This window comes from Rhinatrema bivittatum, chromosome 2, assembly GCF_901001135.1.
Source record: "Rhinatrema bivittatum chromosome 2, aRhiBiv1.1, whole genome shotgun sequence".
Lineage (NCBI taxonomy): Eukaryota > Metazoa > Chordata > Amphibia > Gymnophiona > Rhinatrematidae > Rhinatrema > Rhinatrema bivittatum.
The window spans coordinates 661,332,354-661,352,295 of record NC_042616.1 but is presented as its reverse complement, the minus strand read 5'-3'; the positions used below and the strand labels follow the sequence as shown (position 1 = coordinate 661,352,295).

General features: G+C 46.2%; 1 protein-coding gene across 1 annotated transcript in view; it reads right to left on the bottom strand.

The window, feature by feature from the left end:
* The window catches only part of PREX2 (phosphatidylinositol-3,4,5-trisphosphate dependent Rac exchange factor 2), a 922,406-nt gene that overhangs the window by 644,570 nt on the left and 257,894 nt on the right, over positions 1-19,942 (bottom strand). The window contains exon 8 of the mRNA XM_029591436.1: positions 4,648-4,751. Within this exon, the coding sequence (XP_029447296.1) occupies positions 4,648-4,751 (104 nt within the window). The remainder of the gene's footprint in view (positions 1-4,647; positions 4,752-19,942) is intronic.

Sequence of the window (19,942 nt, the reverse complement as noted above, 5' to 3'; positions counted from 1 at the left end):
AAAAGCTACTGAGATGGAGAGACCCCCTAGGGTTTCCACTAGATGACCCTAGTCCTAGCTCTTGGGTAGTCAGCTGCAGAGGGACAAACCATTCATTACAGCATCTCCCCCAGAGTCTGGAATTGGACACCCTTTAGGTACAATGGGGGGGGGGGGGGGGGCTAGTTTAGGTAAGATTAGGGTAGATCTACTTTGCTTTCAGAAGGGAAGGATGTTAATCTTTTGTGATCTCTGAGTTAGGCCCACCAGTCTGACAAAGGTAAAGAAAGGCACATGCTTGCCAGTTCCTTTAATAGGAATGAAAGAAAGAGGTTTATTTAAGAAGCTTTTTACAGTTGTTCTGGTTTCTGCATTTTTGATCTGTTGCACTCCTGGCAGGCAGTATCCTCTGTTCATGGGTGGTCAGGAGGGGTTGTACATCTTTTTGACCAAGCATAAGAGGGGATTTCAGTACCCAGCTGTGAGAAGAGATCCTGATTTATGTTGCTTTAAATTTGTATTTCTCCACTATTGGGGAAAGGGAGATATTTTCTGCCACCTTCTTTCCCCCTGAACTGGAGAATTTTGGTAACTATTTTCAGCATGGGCCTTTCGTCCTGGGAAGCCAGTTGCTATCTTTTAAAAAGGAAACATTAAGGGAGAAACATTTGGAGAAACCTCACAGAGTTTCCACCCCGGGACACATGACACTGCCAGGCAAAATTCTGGATTCAGCATAGACCTCAGGTACTAGGGAAAGGGATCCAGTCACTTTTAGGATACTCCAGCTCTTTGGGACAATTATCTTCCCCTACCATGGAGGATAAGCAGGTTCCAAGCACCTGTCTGGAGGGACATTTCCACAGAGTTAGAGAGCATCCAAATCCTAGCTCGTGTAAATCTGGGAACACTGGAAGTATCTGGACACTTTATGTTTTCATCTACTGAATCTTTTAAGAGGAATTACAATAAACTAAGTTGTACCCCTATTCAATGAGTCCTACTTGGTTTGTAAGTGCACCTGTCCCAAAGAACTATGGTAACACACACACACACACACACGAGAGAACACTATTGCCTGGCCAAGAAAGTTACCCTTCACCTCCACAGAAAGGACCTACACCTGGGGGATACAGGAAGGGGGGTTGAGAAGTATGAAGACAGTTCCAGTTATACATTATTTTGTCTGTCCTTCAGAATATGCCCCTCCAAAGAAACCGGTTCCATAATATGGTGCCCAACGTGGGGCTTGAGGGCGGTGGAATAATGGTCCTATGTGTTATCAAAGAAGAAAAATGTGATGTTTTGATGTAATGCTGTGATTTTGACACATTTGAGATAGTCCCCCATAGAGACTAATGGACAAAAGCTGGCCACCAGCCCTGGCTATGGGGAAGGGGAGAAAATCCCTGTGCCATTTACCAGGGGGTAGAGAAACATAAAACAGCCTCAGGAGAGTTTGGTGATTTCTGCGAAGAGTTGGAGGTGAGTGGTTTGAAGTTCCAGGAGGTGACATTACAGTAGAGGAGCCCACCTCCAAGCAGGCCTAGAAAATAGAGGGGGGATAAGGACTTCTTCTGTGGGCTTAGCAGCAATACGCCACTACCACTGGGGCCTTTATACTAAGGAGGCTTGAGGAGGCAGTTGCCCAAGTCAGCAGGGTAACCAGGACTGAGTAGGAGTCACTGCATCTCACTGCCAAGGACCCAGGTGCAGTGGTGTAATGAGAAGTCTCAGGGCTGTGGAAGAGAAACTGCTGTCTGCTGAGTGGGCCAGATTTGCTCCTGAGCTGTTGCTGTCAATTTGTGGCACTTCCCCCACTGCTGCAGGGCTAAAACTGCCTGCAAGGAGAGAGCAAATTTCGGCCCCAGAGGAAAGAAGGCTGATGGGAGAGTGGTCGCTGCTGCTGGATCACCCAGCAGAGGAGGAGAGGAGTCCAGCATAGGATATGTGTCCCAAGATAATCCTGCTGCTCTGAAATTGTTACTGCAACTATTGAACTGCTCTGCCGCTCTCCCCATGGCCACGGAATAGGAGAAGTCTAAGGGAAGAGATCAGGGCAGGGCAGGAAGAAAGATGTCACGGAGCGATTTTGCACCATGAAAGAGAAGACCCGTGGCTGCGAGATACAGCAACAGGACAGAGAGAGAGTGGGTTTTGACATGGTGGGGAGGCAGCTGGTGGACTTACCCAGCCTCAGCAGCATTGGAGCCCTGCTGAGGCTGGGAGCAACGCCAGGATGAGGGTCTACATCTGAGGAGCCTGGCAGTCAGCAGAAGGAGGCAAATGGCAAGGCCAGAGCCTTAAAGAGGCAGCTTCCAATTTGGAGGGAGACTGCATTAATGGGGTAAAACATATGTTGCAGCCAATCAGGGAAGGAGTACAGTGCCTTGCTATTCATGGAGGAGCCCCCTGCAACATTTCATTGGAGAGTGGTGGGTGTTGGATCCTTCTGGTGCCCCAGGAGTCTGGAAGATGTCCCCAAGGGGCCCCTGGTGTCACAGAGACAACCAGCTGCAGTGCGCAGGCAATGAGATCTAGGGGGCCTTGCTTTATGCCTGCAGCATGAAAAAAAGAGGAAGCAGGAGGTGGGGAGGAGGAATAGAATATCACAGCAACAGCAGCAGTAGTTGCTGAGTGGCAGAGACATAAGCAGTCTCACCAAGCTTTAAATAAGAACGGAGGCAAGAGAAGTCTGTTCAGTGAACGGAATGTCTGTGGTTAATTACTTGGCCTTTCAAATTTGTGCTCAAGATGAGTTACAACTTAATGTACAGTAGATAGTTTCCTGCTGCAGAAGACTTACAATGTAAGTTGGTATCCAAGGCAATGGAGGCTGAAATGTCACAAGGAGAAACAGCATCTGAACACTGGCTTTCCTGGTTACTCAGCTTGCTACTTTAACCATTAGGTTACACTTATCTATAGCAAAGGAGAAGCTTTTGCCAAATGGTACAGGGTGGAAACCTATCTGCAGCTGATCTAAAAATTTGTTGGAAGATGGAAATCATTTGCCAGTGATCAACACTCTCAGTAAGGTGGAAAAGTATAGAAGGAAAATGAGGTGGGTAGGTGAGATGAAAAGATTGATTCAAGATGGGCTCATTTAGAGTGGGAAAAATCTGACCTATTCATAAATTCTTGAAGTCAGACAGCAAAGAGCTGAAGTTCTGAGCAAGGTAAGAACATAAGAAGTTCCATGCTGGGTCAGACCATGGTCCAACATCCTGTCTTCGACAATGGCCAGTCCAGGTCACAAGTGCCCAGAAGATCCCCAATGGTTGACCTATTTCTTGTATCTCACTCCCAGGAATAAGCACTTGTTTCCCCAAGTGTAGCAGGCTAATAATTATTTATGGACTTTTCTTCAAGAACTTGTCCAATCCTCATTTGAATCTCACTATATTAGTTGCCTTGACCACATCGTCTGGCAATAAATTCCCTAAATTTATAATGTCCTGAGTAAAAAAAAAAATACTTCCCACGGATTGTTTTAAATCTTCAGGTCGCTAGCTTCATGGAATATCCTCCTAGTCCTAGTGTTATTTAAAAGGATAAATAACCATTCCCTATTTACTCATTCCATCCCACTCATGATTTTATAAATCTGTCATATCCCCTCTCATTCATCTCTGTTCCAAACTAAAGAGTCCTAATCTGTTTAACCTCTCTCTTTAAGGTAGCTTTTCCATCCCCTTTATCATTTTGTAAGAAAGGAATAAGTAAGGTTATAGCTAATTTCAGGTTTTTAGGATAAAGTGATCCAATTCTGGTTTTAGCTATTGACACTCATAAACTTGCATTCTTGCTTTTCTTAGGGCAGTGTTTCCCCAACCCTCACTCCTAACCAGTCTGATTTTCAGGATATTCATAGTGAATATGCATGAGATCCAGTGTATGTAAATCTATCTCATGCATATTCATTGTGACAATCCTGAAAGCCTGTATGGATAGGATAGATAAGCCTTCAAGATAGGACTGGGAAGCACTGTCTTAAGGAAAGGAGAGTTACAGTCATTCCTTGCACAAAGGAGAATAAAACCAGAACTGGATCATCTGGTTTTGAAAAAAAAAATGGAATCATAATTTGACTCTTGTTTGAGACTCTAAAATTATAAGTCTAGATTTCTGTCACCTTTAAGTCCATGTTGCCTTTCAGAGGAACTGTTTGGGAGCAAGTAATGATGTATTTGTAAAGTGCTCTAAAAATAGAATTTCATGTTATTTTATGGCAAAAACCAACACATTTGAAGGGGCATTAAATGTACATAGTTAAGAAAATGCTCCTGTAAAGAAGATTAATTTTTATACAGGTTTCTCCTAAAGGCAAGTATCTGACAGTTATAATGTTAAATAAATAAATAAATAAATATGATATCCACATTTGTTTATTGATACTATTACAGAATGAGCATTAAATCTAAAGGCTTTTTCACAACAGTACCTGGCTTATAATTTCAGGTTAGTCCAATTAATGTTTCTTTGTCAGTTCTCCTTGCCAATAAAAATAAGTGAGATGAGGCATCTTATACAGTTAATGCCTACCCACCTAATACGTTTTGTTGTCACTAATGCCTCACAAGAGTATATGCTCACTAATCCCTCCCGGCTAGTGAGAGCTTAATTTTTTTTTCCAGTTATAAATTAAGCCTGCATAATATTACTTACCTGTCCCATCATCCACATTCTCTACTTCCATCACCTCTGTGTTGATCCTACCCCGAAAAAGATAGCGATGCCCATCCGTGGATGTTTTGCTATTCTTTAATCTCCTAGAAAGGAGAACACAAGACTAAGAGCACGGAACAAGCACATTTCCCCCACACTAAAACTAGAATGTCAGATGACTTCAGCTAGAATGTAAAACAGATTTCTTTAGTGAAAAATGAAATGTATTAAGGCTTGCTAGCATTGCAACTTTTGTGTTATCTTTTAATTACCCATTTCAAAATCAGTAGATTATTAACAGAGCATTTTGTTTTGTTTTATTAACAATAACATCCTGCTGTCCCTGTGCCAGATGTAATTTATTATGCATCCATTCTTTTATTTTGCTCTCTCTCACTCTCTGATCAAAGATCCTATTCTTTGTGATCTTTTTCTCTCACTGACCTGTAATGGGAGCACTAGTTTTTCATTCAGATGGCGGTCTCTTAGGTTCACACTGAATTCTGGAGCACTTGTTTGTCCTTACATGCACGGAAGAATAGCTGAAGCACCTGCCACATTAATCAGCTTGATTTTTACCCTTATATTTCTTTTAATAAAATTTCAAGTAACATTACCAGCTTCCCCAGCTCAGAAATACTCTTCCCCCACCCATAAAAACCACATTAATTTTAGTTTGTATAGAGTTAAGTATTTTTTGTCTATGTGTGTGTGTGTGTGCTCAATAGAATGACAAGGGCTTCTGCTGGATCTGGGTGGAGTTTTTTGGATGTATTTATTTTGTTTATTATTATTTATTTTGTAATTTTATATCTCATACTATATAACATTCTAGTCAGGTTACATGTATACATTCATAGGTTAAAACAACAAACAAAACCAAACTTAATTATATCAACAATTTGCCATACAAAAATGCATCATGTCATCTGCCCACCTCTGCTCAAAGAATCATGACCATATAATACACCTTGAGCGTTCACTCAGACAGACAACTCCTTAGAACATCAGCCTAGTCTTACACGGTTACCCCAAATGCCTATACAAGGAAGAATGCTTTCAGCTGTTTCTGAAATACGTCTCAGACCTCAAACAAACAGGGCCAACTACTGCAAAAATCCTCTCGCACAACTCCAAACCATGCACTAAACGCACAGAAGCAATGTACAGCAATTTGCATCCAGCAAATAAGACATAGAGGGCGAATATATTTTCAGAACTATGCCAAGGCATGCTTAGATCACTGACATCTAAATACTATACCCTGTGTTCAGATAGCAAAATAAAAAAAAAACTAAAGGATGGGCCCATAGTCACTCCAGAGTCCCTGCAAGTTTGAGTTTGCCTCAACTCAGCTTAAAGTCTGAACCAAATAAAGGCCTCTCTATCAGTTTAAGCTGAAGTAGGCCAATAGCTGAAGGTATGGGTTGGTAAAGTGGTCTGACCTATTTTTTATTGACTGTTCCCACAATGACTGAAGAGCTTGGTAAAAGAGGGAGTGGGAAAAAGAAAATAAATGGGTGATTACATCCCAGAGCTGGAGAATTGAAGGAAAGAGCTGTCGACCCATTTTATGTCATGTGGCTCTCAGTTCTTCAACTTGGGGCCCCCCTCTACCTCCAAATAGGTCTGCTTTATTAGAAAAATCAAAATATGCAAATGTACCTGTTTATGCAGTTTAGTGTGCATATTAAGGCTATTTTGCACATGACAAAATTAACATGCTATGCAATAAAGCCTTAATATACATATTACGACAGTCCCAAAACATGTTAACATATACTTGATTGTAAATGAGGGAGTGTTCTATAGAAATGAGGCTTTATTGGGCTCATGGTAAATAGCATGGTATAATGACCTCCACCCAAAATCTACTCTGGGCCTGATAACGCCAAAAAGTTAATACCTGCCCCAGACCAGGTGTTAAATGTTTACCATGCCCATTGCTGTGAAATCTGCCAGTGCTAACTGGCCTAAAACGAAAGGGTCAGTTAGTATGGAGAGATTTCCTCTCTACCATGGTCCTCCATAAAGATAATGCTGCCTTCTCTTCTCCTGATCCCCATGCAAAGGCATGACTCCCTTGCCCATTTCAGGGCTTGCCCCCTCTGCCCACCCCATCCTACCTGCCTCCCCTACAAGAATAACTTAAAGGCCCTCCCAATCTTCCCAGATGAGAATAATGAAGCTCCCTCCAGGAGCCATTCAAGCCCACGCTCCCAATCACCAAAGCCTTCCTGGTGGCACAGCCACCGAACTCAGAATGAGGTTACATCCCATCTTAACATGCACATACACATTTTAACACCCCTGGCATTCACTGGGCATATTCTAAAAATCAGCAACTAGGCAGAAGAATAAGAAGCAGCTAAACAATATTCCTAAGAAATAGGGAAAGGAATAGAAAGATGTAAAGATGAAGTGGAATAGAAACAAAAGGGTGGAAACATTTGAAGAAATAATGCCATGAAAAAAACCCCAAACATAAATAGTATAAACAAAGGAGAAAGGAAGACGTGAGGGAGCATTTAAATAACAAAATGAAATAAAAATAAAGAAACCTAACACAATTTGAAACTTTTCTGTCTCTGGTTTACAACTTCCCTTGAACTCTGGTTTTGAAGCATAGAAACGATGAAAAATAGGATTTAATAGTAAAGACTGCAAGGTCCATTTAATATGCCCTTTTCCTTTCCTATTGGAATTCCACAGACCATTTGATCTCTTGCTTCACCTTCTCCTCCTTGCAACTAAGGATCTTCAGTGCATATCCTATGCTGTTGTTGAATTCTGGTATTTTATTTCCCTCCAATTAACTAAAATATATAAAGAAGCTGTTACGCGTGCCGTCCTCAGCAGACCCGCGGCACGGCCCCCTTACCTTTCCACAGGGACTCCAGCCTCTGGTTCCTCCTTGCTGGTGGCAGTGGGCCACCAGCTTAGTCCTCAGGCCTCGCCCGGTGCCTCCGGCTCTGCCACAGTCCCCGGCATTCCTGGTCCTGCTGCGGAGAGATGCCGCACCCCTCCCTAGGCGTGCGCATCGCTGATCCTTAAGTAGGGACCGCGGCGGGAACCTAGCTGCGGCCCCAGATGACGATGTCAACCTATTATAGTATTTAAGCTCAGGCTCCACTCCATAGCGTTGCCTTTGCAACAGGTCTCCTCGCTGGTCGAGTACTCGTTGCGACTAAGAGATTCGTCTCTTCCCTGCGTATGCTTCGGATTGACTCCGCTTTAGCCTATCTCCAGCCCCAGACCTCTGCTTGTCCGACTATGTATTGCCTATCTCCAGACCTTGACCTTTGCTTCGTCTGACTACACTATTGACTATCTCCGTGATCAGACCTCAGCTTTGCTTGACTATCTCCGTAATCAGCCCTCAGCTCTGTTTGACTATGCTCTTGACTATTTCCGTGAACAGATCTCAGCTTTGCTTGACTACCCTATTGACTATCTCTGTGATCAGACCTCAGCCTTGCTTGCCATTGCCTCTGGATCGCCGCCAGCCCTGACTCAAGCCTACCATTGGACGCCTCTTCTGCCTACTCCCTGGATGTGGCTTCATCAGATTTCGGCCTACCTTTGCTTGAGTGCTCTCCGTCTGCCTTCGTTCCATTGGCGCCTGAGTTTCCAGGACATTATCTAGTCCGGAGTAGGACTGTACCATCTCTCGCCTGCTGTCTCTGGACTAGACCAATTTCTTCTGCAACTATATACAGAGGCCCACCTAAGTCCTGCTGGCCCCGGCACCCAAAGGCTCAACCCATGGGGAACGAGGGCTGGTATAGGTGAAGCTCCAGCGGCCTCTGCCTCTCAGCCCCTCCACCTGCCGACGGTGGGGTCCCATAGGGTTGTATCAACCCCATCTTGGCCCACGGGTCCACCTCCGATGCAACAGAAGCATGCAAAACTGCCCATTCCTGGTAATTACTCATTTTTAATCCAGTTCACTGCCTAGAGTCCTAGTCTGTTCAACATATTTATCAGCTTATTTGAACAAAAGTATCAAAAGCCTTACTGAAATCTATACTGTATACCACATTCTTCAGGCTCCTCTGATCTGATTCTTTGGTCACCTAGTCAAAGAAATGGATCTGATTTGTTTGACATGATTTTCCTCTAGTAAGTCCACATTGCCTTAGATAGATCCAGTAATCTGTTTGATTCAAGATACTCCACTATCCTTCCTTTTCTACTGAAACTTCATTGCAATGTACTCAACCACTCTCCAAGCTTTCTTAGATTGCTTCTCATTCTCCCTACTTCCACAGTGATGTCCAATGTTGCAGATCTTGGCGTCATCTACTAACCCCTGTGTCTGATGTGATCAGTAACATACAGTGATGATACAAAGGACTCCATCTCACTGATCCTAGTTACTACTGAGAAATTTGACACAAATATTTGAAATTATACTGATAGCTTAAAATGTATTTAAAATGTTGTTGCTGCCTTTGTTCATGTATCTATTAGGGATGTGCAGAGCAAAATTTTATGTTCATATTTCTTATGTCCGAAAGGGGGTCCCACTTGCGGTCAATATGGACATAAAAAAAATTCAATGAGTTGGGTATATGTACATATGTCGCCCATTAAAGTCAATGGGGGAAGGATTTCCAGCCTATTTTTTGGCTGCAGAATTGTGGTTTTCTTATCAATTGGCCCAGGAGAGAGTTCCCTTTCCTTTGTGCAGGGAAGTACTCCCTGGAAAGGGTCCACCCCTAGAGTTGTGTGTACCCGGTGTTTACATTGGCGTCCAGTGAATATCGTTGGCGTCTAGTGAATTCCGTTGGCGTCTAGTGAATTCAGACGGTACTTACGCACTTCAGCAGATGACAAAGGAATTGGAGGATCTCTCAGAAATAAGAATACGTGTGGGAACACAAGGTCTGGATGAACAGGCAGGCACAGCAATGGAGTTAAAACAGCAGTAGGAACACAAGGCCTGGATGAACAGGCACTTCATTCGAGGACAGAGGTCAATCCCAGCTAGGGACACAAGGCCTGCATGAACAGGCACAGGAACTAGGTTAAAACACTGGTAGCTCGCCAGCATCTTTCTGATGCATGCTAGAATATTGGCAGCGGTATGGGCATGGTCCGTCAGGTGGGTGTGCAGTAAAGCCCACCTCCACCCTCATGCTTGTTCAGGGAAGGACTCCCTGGAACGGGTCCACCCCTAGAGTTGTGTGTACCCGGTGTTTACATTGGCGTCCAGTGAATATCGTTGGCGTCTAGTGAATTCCGTTGGCGTCTAGTGAATTCAGACTGTACTTACGCACTTCAGCTGATGACAAACGAATTGGAGCCTAGGATCTCTCACAAATAAGAATACGTGTGGGAACACAAGGCCTGGATGAACAGGTACATCATTCGAGGACAGAGGTCAATTCCAGCTAGGGACACAAGGCCTGCATGAACAGGCACAGCAACCAGGTTAAAACACTTGTGGGAACACAAGGCCTGGATGAACAGGCACAGCCACTGAGTTAAAACACCTGTGGGAACACAAGGCCTGGATGAACAGGCACCGCCACTGAGTTAAAACACCTGTGGGAACACAAGGCCCGGAAGAATGGGCACAGCAACTGAGTTAAAACACCTGTGCGAACACAAGGCCTGGATGAACACGGATACTCGGATAGTAATTATGTGTTTTTTTAATGTATTTATATTCTTATTCGAAAACGTTTCTAGCACGTCATACTTGATTACACTCAGGTATTGTAGGTATTTCCCTATCCCCAGAGGAACACAAGGCCTGGATGAACAGGCACCGCCACTGAGTTAAAACACCTGTGCGAACACAAGGCCTGGATGAACAGGCAGGCACAGCAATGGAGTTAAAACACCAGTAGGAACATGGATGAACACTGATACTCGGATAGTACAATTTTTTTTTTTATGGATTTATATTCTTTTTTTAAAAAGTTTATAGCACTTCATTTATTTTTATATTTATTTGTCATTTTTATATACTGACATTCTTGTATTCAATGCAAATCATACTTGCTTACACTCAGTTACTGTATGTATTTCCCTATCCCCAGAGGAACACAAGGCCTGCAGGAACGGGCACAGCAACAGAGTTAAAACACTTGTGGGAACACAAGGCCGGGATGAAGAGGCGCAGCAGTCGAGCACAGAGGTCGATCCCAGCTAGGGACACAAGGCCTGGATGAAGAGGCACATCATTCGAGGACAGAGTTCAATCACAGCTAGGGACACAAGCCGCGGAGGAAAAGACACTAACCAGGATCCTCCAAGCCCTCATTTTCTCCAAATTAGACTACTGCAACTCTACATTTCTTGGACTCCCTTCCTCATACACAAAACCACTCCAAATGGTTCAAAACGCAGCAGCCCGTCTACTAACAAACACTAGGAAAAGAGACCACATTTCCCCAGTCCTAAAAGACCTCCACTGGTTACCAATTCAGTTCAGAGTCATTTACAAATCCATCACCTTGATATACAAAATCTTTCACCAACACACCATAATCGACCTACAAATTCCTCTCCGTTTATACAAATGCACAAGACCGACCAGGGAAGCCTACAGAGGATGCCTCCTTGTTCCACCCTCCAAAACCACTTATCACAGCACCTTTAGAGATTGAGCCCTTTCCACAGCAGGTCCACCGTTATGGAACTCCATCCCCCCAGATCTCAGAAATGAACCTTGCCTCCTAACCTTTCGGAAAAGACTCAAGACATGGCTTTTCAGGCAAGCCTTCCCGAACTGCACCTAACACACACCATCAATAAATTCTCAGCTCAGAAGCTGTATATATTGGATGCCATATTTGTAATGTACTCTTGTATATTTTTATATTCTACACATGTATATAATTAACCTCCTCTATCCCTCTTTATTTCTTACACTCCCAGTTCATAGCCCCAGTTAATTGTAACTGCATCTCTTCACCACGTGTATTTATGTTATAGGTTGTTTTCTTTGCACCCCTGTTTTCTGTAAAGCGACATCATGTGAACGATTTCATGAATGCCGGTATAAAAAAACCTTAAATAAATAAAATAAATAAGTAAGTACCGCAAGGGAAAGTTGAAAACAACTTTGAAGAGGGAGTTCAAGAGGGCGTGAAATTGTAAAGAGGTAAATGGGTGGGGTCCGTGCAGTCCGCCCGCAGGATTCAACCCGGCGGGTTCGGTCGGACCAGGGTTTCGGCGGATCCCCCACCCCCACCCCTTTCGCGGGGGGTGGGGGAGGGGCGGGGAACGCCTCCCGGACGGCCCCGGCCCCCGCAGGGCGCATTTCCTCCGCGGCGGTGCGCCGCGACCGGCTACGGTTCGGCTGGGAAGGCCCAGGGGGGGCAGGTGGCCCGCTGCTCCGGCGGCGTGTGTTATAGCCCCCCCTCCCGGCGTTTCCTCCTTCCCCTTTGGCAACTGTTAACTTGTCTTAACCTCATTCACTACATCTATGCAGACGATGTTCAGATTCTTATTCCCATAAAGGAATCTATTAACAAACTTGGCTATTCTTACAAGCCTTCCCTGATCCTTCAAACTTTCACTAGATAAGTAGTAAGTACAGCTACTCAGCTTTGAATATGGAACTTCACCCCTCCAATATTCTCCTCATTTAGCTACCCTACTTATGCACTTCAGAAAATGACAAAGGAATTGGAAGATCTCTCAGAAATAATAATACGTGTGGGAACACAAGGTCTGGATGAACAGGCAGGCACAGCAATGGACTTAAAACACCAGTAGGAACACTAGGCCTGGATGAAGAGGCACATCATTCTAGGACAGAGGTCAATCCCACCTATGGACACAAGCTGCGGAGGAAAAGAAACTAACCAGGATTCCCTCCGTAACGGCAAGTGAAGAGGGAAGAGCCCAGCGCCGAATCCCCGCTCGTCCGGCGGGCGCGGGAAATGTGGCGTACGGAAGATCACCTCTCTGGCGCCGCTCGGGGGCCCAAGTCCTTCTCATCAAGCCTCAGCCCGCGGACGGTGTTAGGCTGGTAGCGGCCCCCGGCGCTCCGGGACCGGGTTTTCTCGTAGTCTGTTTGTTTGGGAATGCAGGCCAAAGTGGGTGGTAAACTCCATCTAAGGTTAAATACCGTCTCCGGCGCGTGTTATTGCCCCCCCCCCCCCCCCCGGCAGCAGCTTCGCCGTTTCCCCCGGACAAGGGTCCACCTCCAAGTTCAACAATTTCTTACTCTTTACTTTGTCTGTCGAGGCTTGACGTCTCTAAAAGGGTTTGACCTGGAATGCTGTGCATGTCCATCCAATATCGCATACAATATAAAGTGGCATGTTTAATTCAAAATGTTGTACACGGGGAGATCTCAGAAATGAACCTCGCCTCCTAACCTTTCTGGAAAGACTCAAGACATGGCTTTTCAGGCAAGCCTTCCCGAACTCCACCTAACACGCACCATCAATAAATTCTCTGCTCAGAAGCTGTATATATTGTATATACAGGTGGCCCGCCGCTCCGGCGGCGCGTGTTATAGCTCCCCCTGGCAGCAGCTTCGCCGTTTCCCCCGCCGTTTCCTCCTTCCCCTTTGCCAACTGTTAACTAGTCTTAACCTCATTCACTACATCTATGCAGACGATGTTCAGATTCTTATTCCCATAACAGAATCTATTAACAAAGCCATCGCACTTTGGAACAACAGCTTACAAGCCATCACTAATCTCCTCAACAGTCAAAGCATGAGATCTTATTAAGAAACTGACATTATCCTCAACAAATTCTTACTCCTAGCAAAACCTCTACCAAGTAAGTACACAGGGGTCTGTATTTTCATACCCCAGTGCTTGCTGTTTGAATACCGCTCTTGCCGTACCGACCCGCAGGGACCACCTAGGGACACAAGCTGTGGAGGAAAAGAAACTAACCAGGATTCCCTCAGTAACGGCGAGTGAAGAGGGAAGAGCCCAGCGCCGAATCCCCGCCTGTCCGGCGGGCGCGGGAAATGTGGTATACGGAAGACCGCCTCCCCAGCGCCGCTCGGGGGCCCAAGTCCTTCTGATGGAGGATCAGCCCGCGGACGGTGTTAGGCCGGTAGTGGCCCCCGGCGCGCCGGGACCGGGTCTTCTCTGAGTCGGGTTCTTTGGGAAATCAGCCCAAAGCGGGTGGTAAACTCTGTGTAAGGCTGAATACTGGCACGAGACCGATGAAACAGCTAGTAGCAATCGGAATCTCTGGATTGGCGCTCGCCTGGTTCAAATTGTTGCTAACCAACAGAGGTTATAAGGTAAAAATCCAGAACAAAGAATCACCACGCCACGACTCGGCCATCGGAGTCCCACAAGGTTCCTCTTTATCCCCTAAACTCTTTAATATTTACCTCCTACCACTCTGCCGACTCCTTACCAACCTCAATTTAATACACTTTCTCTATGCTGACGACATCCAGATCCTGATCCCCATCAAAGAATCATACACAAAAACCCTCGAATACTGGGATTCCTGTCACCTAGAAATCAAAAGCCTCCTCAAAAACCTAAATCTGGTACTAAACTCCTCTAAAACTGAAGTATTACTCATAACTCCTGACAACAATCTCACAGCTTGTCTCCCAACCAACCTACAAACTACTCATGTGAGGGATCTAGGTGTGCTAATCGACAATTAACTAAACTTGAAATCCCATATCAATAAAACCACCAAAGACTGCTTCTATAAACTGCAAGTTTAAAAAAGGATAAGACCACTCTTCCACGCCAAAGACTTCAGAATCATCCTCCAAGCCCTCATTTTCTACTACTGCAACTCTACATTACTTGGACTCCCTTCCTCATACACAAAACCACTCCAAATGGTTGAAAACGCAGCAGCCCGTCTACTAACAAACACTAGGAAAGGAGGCCACATTTCCCCAGTCCTAAAAGACCTCCACTGGTTACCAATTCAGTTCAGAGTCATTTACAAATCCATCACCTTGATATAAGAAATCATTCACCAACACACCATAATCGACCTACAAATTCCTCTTCGTTTATTCAAATGCACAAGACCCACCAGGGAAGCCTACAGAGGATGCAATGCCGGTATAAATAAATAAAATCAATAAGTACGTAAGGGAAAGTGGAAAAAAACTTTCAAGAGCGAGTTCAAAAGGGCGGGAAACCGTTAAGAGTTAAACGGGTGGGGTGCGTGCAGTCCGCCTGGAGGATTGAACCTGGCGGGTTCGGTGGGACCGGGGTTTCGGCGGATCCCCCACCCCTTTCGCGGGGGGGCGGGGAACGCCTCCCGGACGGCCCCGGCCCCGTCCAGGAATAAAAAAAATAAAGTAAATCAATAAAATCAATAAGTACGTAAGGGAAAGTTGAAAACAACTTTCAAGAGCGAGTTCAAAAGGGCGGGAAACCGTTAAGAGTTAAAAGGGTGGGGTGCGTGCAGTCCGCCTGGAGGATTGAACCCGGCGGGTTCGGTGGGACCGGGGTTTCGGCGGATCCCCCACCCCTTTCGCGGGGGGGGCGGGGAACGCCTCCCGGACGGCCCCGGCCTCGTCCAGGAATAAAAAAAATAAAGTAAATCAATAAAATCAATAAGTACGTAAGGGAAAGTTGAAAACAACTTTCAAGAGCGAGTTCAAAAGGGCGGGAAACCATTAAGAGTTAAACGGGTGGGGTGCGTGCAGTCTGCCTGGAGGATTGAACCCGGCGGGTTTGGTGGGACCGGGGTTTCGTCGGATCCCCCACCCCTTTCGCGGGGGGGCGGGGAACGCCTCCCGGACGGCCCCGGCCCCGTCCAGGAATAAAAAAATAAAGTAAATCAATAAAATCAATAAGTACGTAAGGGAAAGTTGAAAACAACTTTCAAGAGCGAGTTCAAAAGGGCGGGAAACCGTTAAGAGTTTAAAAGGGTGGGGTGCGTGCAGTGCGCCTGGAGGATTGAACCCGGCGGGTTCGGTGGGACCGGGGTTTCGGCGGATCCCCCACCCCTTTCGCGGGGGGGCGGGGAACGCCTCCCGGACGGCCCCGGCCTCGTCCAGGAATAAAAAAAATAAAGTAAATCAATAAAATCAATAAGTACGTAAGGGAAAGTTGAAAACAACTTTCAAGAGCGAGTTCAAAAGGGCGGGAAACCATTAAGAGTTAAACGGGTGGGGTGCGTGCAGTCTGCCTGGAGGATTGAACCCGGCGGGTTCGGTGGGACCGGGGTTTCGTCGGATCCCCCACCCCTTTCGCGGGGGGGCGGGGAACGCCTCCCGGACGGCCCCGGCCCCGTCCAGGAATAAAAAAATAAAGTAAATCAATAAAATCAATAAGTACGTAAGGGAAAGTTGAAAACAACTTTCAAGAGCGAGTTCAAAAGGGCGGGAAACCGTTAAGAGTTAAACGGGTGGGGTGCGTGCAGTCCGCCTGGAGGATTCAACCCGGCGGGTTCGGTGGGACCGGGGTTTCGGCGGATCCCCCACCCCTTTCGCGGGGGGGCGGGGAACGCCTCCCGGACGGCCCCGGCCCGTCCAGGAATAAAAAAATAAAGTAAATCAATAAAATCAATAAGTACGTAAGGGAAAGTTGAAAACAACTTTCAAGAGCGAGTTCAAAAGGGCGGGAAACCGTTAAGAGTTAAACGGGTGGGGTGCGTGCAGTCCGCCTGGAGGATTGAACCCGGCGGGTTCGGTGGGACCGGGGTTTCGGCGGATCCCCCACCCCTTTCGCGGGGGGGCGGGGAACGCCTCCCGGACGGCCACGGCCTTGTCCAGGAATAAAAAAAATAAAGTAAATCAATAAAATCAATAAGTACGTAAGGGAAAGTTGAAAACAACTTTCAAGAGCGAGTTCAAAAGGGCGGGAAACCGTTAAGAGTTAAACGGGTGGGGTGCGTGCAGTCCGCCTGGAGGATTGAACCCGGCGGGTTCGGTGGGACCGGGGTTTCGGCGGATCCCCCACCCCTTTCGCAGGGGGGGCGGGGAACGCCTCCCGGACGGCCCCAGCCCCGTCCAGGAATAAAAAAAATAAAGTAAATCAATAAAATCAATAAGTACGTAAGGGAAAGTTGAAAACAACTTTCAAGAGCGAGTTCAAAAGGGCGGGAAACCGTTAAGAGTTAAACGGGTGGGGTGCGTGCAGTCCGCCTGGAGGATTGAACCCGGCGGGTTCGGTGGGACCGGGGTTTCGGCGGATCCCCCACCCCTTTCGCGGGGGGGGCGGGGAACGCCTCCCGGACGGCCCCGGCCCCGTCCAGGAATAAAAAAAATAAAGTAAATCAATAAAATCAATAAGTACGTAAGGGAAAGTTGAAAACAACTTTCAAGAGCGAGTTCAAGAGGGCGGGAAACCGTTAAGAGTTAAACGGGTGGGGTGCGTGCAGTCCGCCTGGAGGTTTCAACCCGGCGGGTTCGGTGGGACCGGGGTTTCGGCGGATCCCCCACCCCTTTCGCGGGGGGGCGGGGAACGCCTCCCGGACGGCCGCAGGGCGCATTTCCTCCGCGGCGGAGCGCCGCAACCGGCTGGGAAGGCCCAGGGGGGGCAGGTGGCCCGCTGCTCCGGCGGCGCGTGTTATAGCCCCCCCTGGCAGCAGCTTTGCCGTTTCCCCCGCCGTTTCCTCCTTCCCCTTTGCCAACTGTTAAGTAGTCTTAACCTCATTCACTACATCTATGCAGACGATGTTCAGATTCTTATTCCCATAACAGAATCTATTAACAAAGCCATCGCACTTTGGAACAACAGCTTACAAGCCACCACTAATTTCCTCAACAGTCTAAACCTGGTCCTCAATGCCTCTAAAACTAAACTCCTCTTCATTTCCTACAAGCAAGAAAACCTCCCATCTCAGATCCATCACAAACACCTTCTCACCCACAACCATGTGAGAGACCTGGGAGTAATTATAGACAACCGTCTTCACCTAAAGAATATGATCCAAACCACAACTATAAGATATAATATTATATCTTAATGGGCCTCGACAAAGGAAACTCTTTCCTATTGATCTTGTTAGACCTTTCCGCAGCGTTCGACACGGTCAACCACGCCATCCTCCTGAACCAGCTTTCGTCCATAGGAATCAGCGGCACCGTCCTATCCTGGTTCAAAACGTTTCTCAATTACAGAGGTTACAAAGTTAAACTCCAAAACAAGGAATCCTCAAGATTTGACTCTGTCATAGGAGTCCCTCAAGGTTCTTCATTGTCTCCGACCCTATTTAATATCTATCTTCTTCCTCTCTGCCAACTTCTTACCGACCTCAATCTAAAGTACTTCCTTTACGCAGATGATATTGAAATCATCATCCCTATCAAAGACACATACTGTAAAACTCTTGACTACTGGGAAACATGCCACCAGAAAATCAAACAAGTACTAAACAACCTACACCTCATCTTAAACTCATCCAAGACAGAAATCCTACTCATCTCTCCTGAAAACAATATCTCCAACACTACTCTTCCCACCAACCTACCTACCACACAAGTTAGAGACTTAGGAGTGATAATAGACAACCGGCTAAACTTCAAGGCACATATCAACAAAACAACCAAAGACTGCTTCTATAAACTCCAGGTTCGGAAGAGGATAAGACCTCTTTTCCATGCTCAAGACTTCAGAACGATCATCGAAGCAGTCATTTTTGCGAAATTAGACTACTGCAGTTCCCTATTGCTAGGTCTGCCCTCATCCTATTCCAAACCACTACAGATGGTTCAAAATTCAGCAGCCCGATTACTAACAGGCGCAAGAAAGAGAGACCACATATCTCCCATTCTGAAAGAGTTACATTGGCTACCCGTCCACTTCCGTATCATCTATAAAGCCATATGTGTCATCTTCAAAACTATTCATCAACGCATCTTATGCACTTTAGCTGATGACAAAGGAATCGGAAAATCTCTCAGAAATAAGAATACGCGTGGGAACACAAGGTCTGGAGGAACAGGCACATCATTTGAGGACAGAGGTCAATCCCAGCTAGGGACACAAGCCGCGTAGGAAAAGAAACTAACCAGGATTCCCTCAGTAACGGCGAGTGAAGAGGGAAGAGCCCAGCGCCGAATCTCCGCCACTCCGGGTTCGGGGATCTGAACCCGACTCCCTTTCGATCAGCCGAGGACGACGGAGGCCATCGCCCGTCCCTTCCGAACGGCGCTCGCCTATCTCTTCGGACCGGCTGACCCATGTGGAACTGCTGTTCATATGGAACCCTTCTCCACTTCGGCCTTGAAGAAGAATGCTCAGTCTGTTTAAAATAAGAAAATGAACGGGCCCACTCAGAAGGACCATGCTCAGTCTGTTTAAAATAGCAATATCAACAGACCCACTCTGAAGGACAATGCTCAGTCTGTTTAAAAGAACAAAATGGAACAGACCCGCTCAAGAAGATTGCTCAGTCTGTTTAAAATAACAAAATGGAACTGCCCAGCTAGGGACACAAGGCCTGGAGGAACAGGCATATCATTGGAGGACAGAGGTCAATCCCGGCTAGGGACACAAGGCCGGGAGGGACAGGCAGGCACAGCAATTTATTTTATTTATTTATTTTTATTTATTTAAGGTTTTTATATACCGGCAATCATGACAACATATCTTGCTGGTTTACATAAAACAGGGGTGCAGTATATACATCAAACTGGAACTGTGTGTCAGAAGGTGCAGTTACATATAACAGGGGTAGCAGAACTGGGAGAAGGGGGAAGAGAAAGGATAGAATAGTAGCGGTTAAACAATATACAAATTAAGTGCTATATACAATGCATGGTTGAAGACTGGTAGTTTTGAGGAGGTGATAGTGGGGTCGTTAGATTGTGTCCGGGAACGCTTGCTTGAAAAGCCAAGTCTTGTTTCTAAAAGTTAGGAGGCAGGGCTCCTGTCTGAGATCTGAAGGAATGGAGTTCCAAATGAGGGGACCAGCTGTGGAAGTGGCACGATCTCTTAGGGTAGCGTGTCTGGTCGTTTTCGCAGGGGGTGCTAGGAGTGAGCCTCTGTAAGCGTCTCTGGTTGGTCTTGACGAGTTGTGAATTTGGATTGGGATTTGCAGATCAAGGGTGGTGAGTTGATGTATTGTTTTGAATATGATGGATATGGCTTTGTACAAAATTCGGAAGTGTACGGGTAGCCAGTGAAGCTCTTTCAGTATGGGCGATATATGATCTCTTCTCCTGGCGCCTGTTAGTAGTCTGGCTGCCGAGTTTTGAACCATCTGCAACGGTTTGGAGTAGGATGAAGGAAGACCTAGCAATAGAGAATTGCAATAATCTAGTTTCGAGAAAATGATTGCTTGGATGATCGTTCTGAAGTCGTGAGCATGGAAAAGGGGTCTAATTCTTTTTAGTACCTGGAGTTTGAAGAAACAGTCTTTGGTTGTTTTG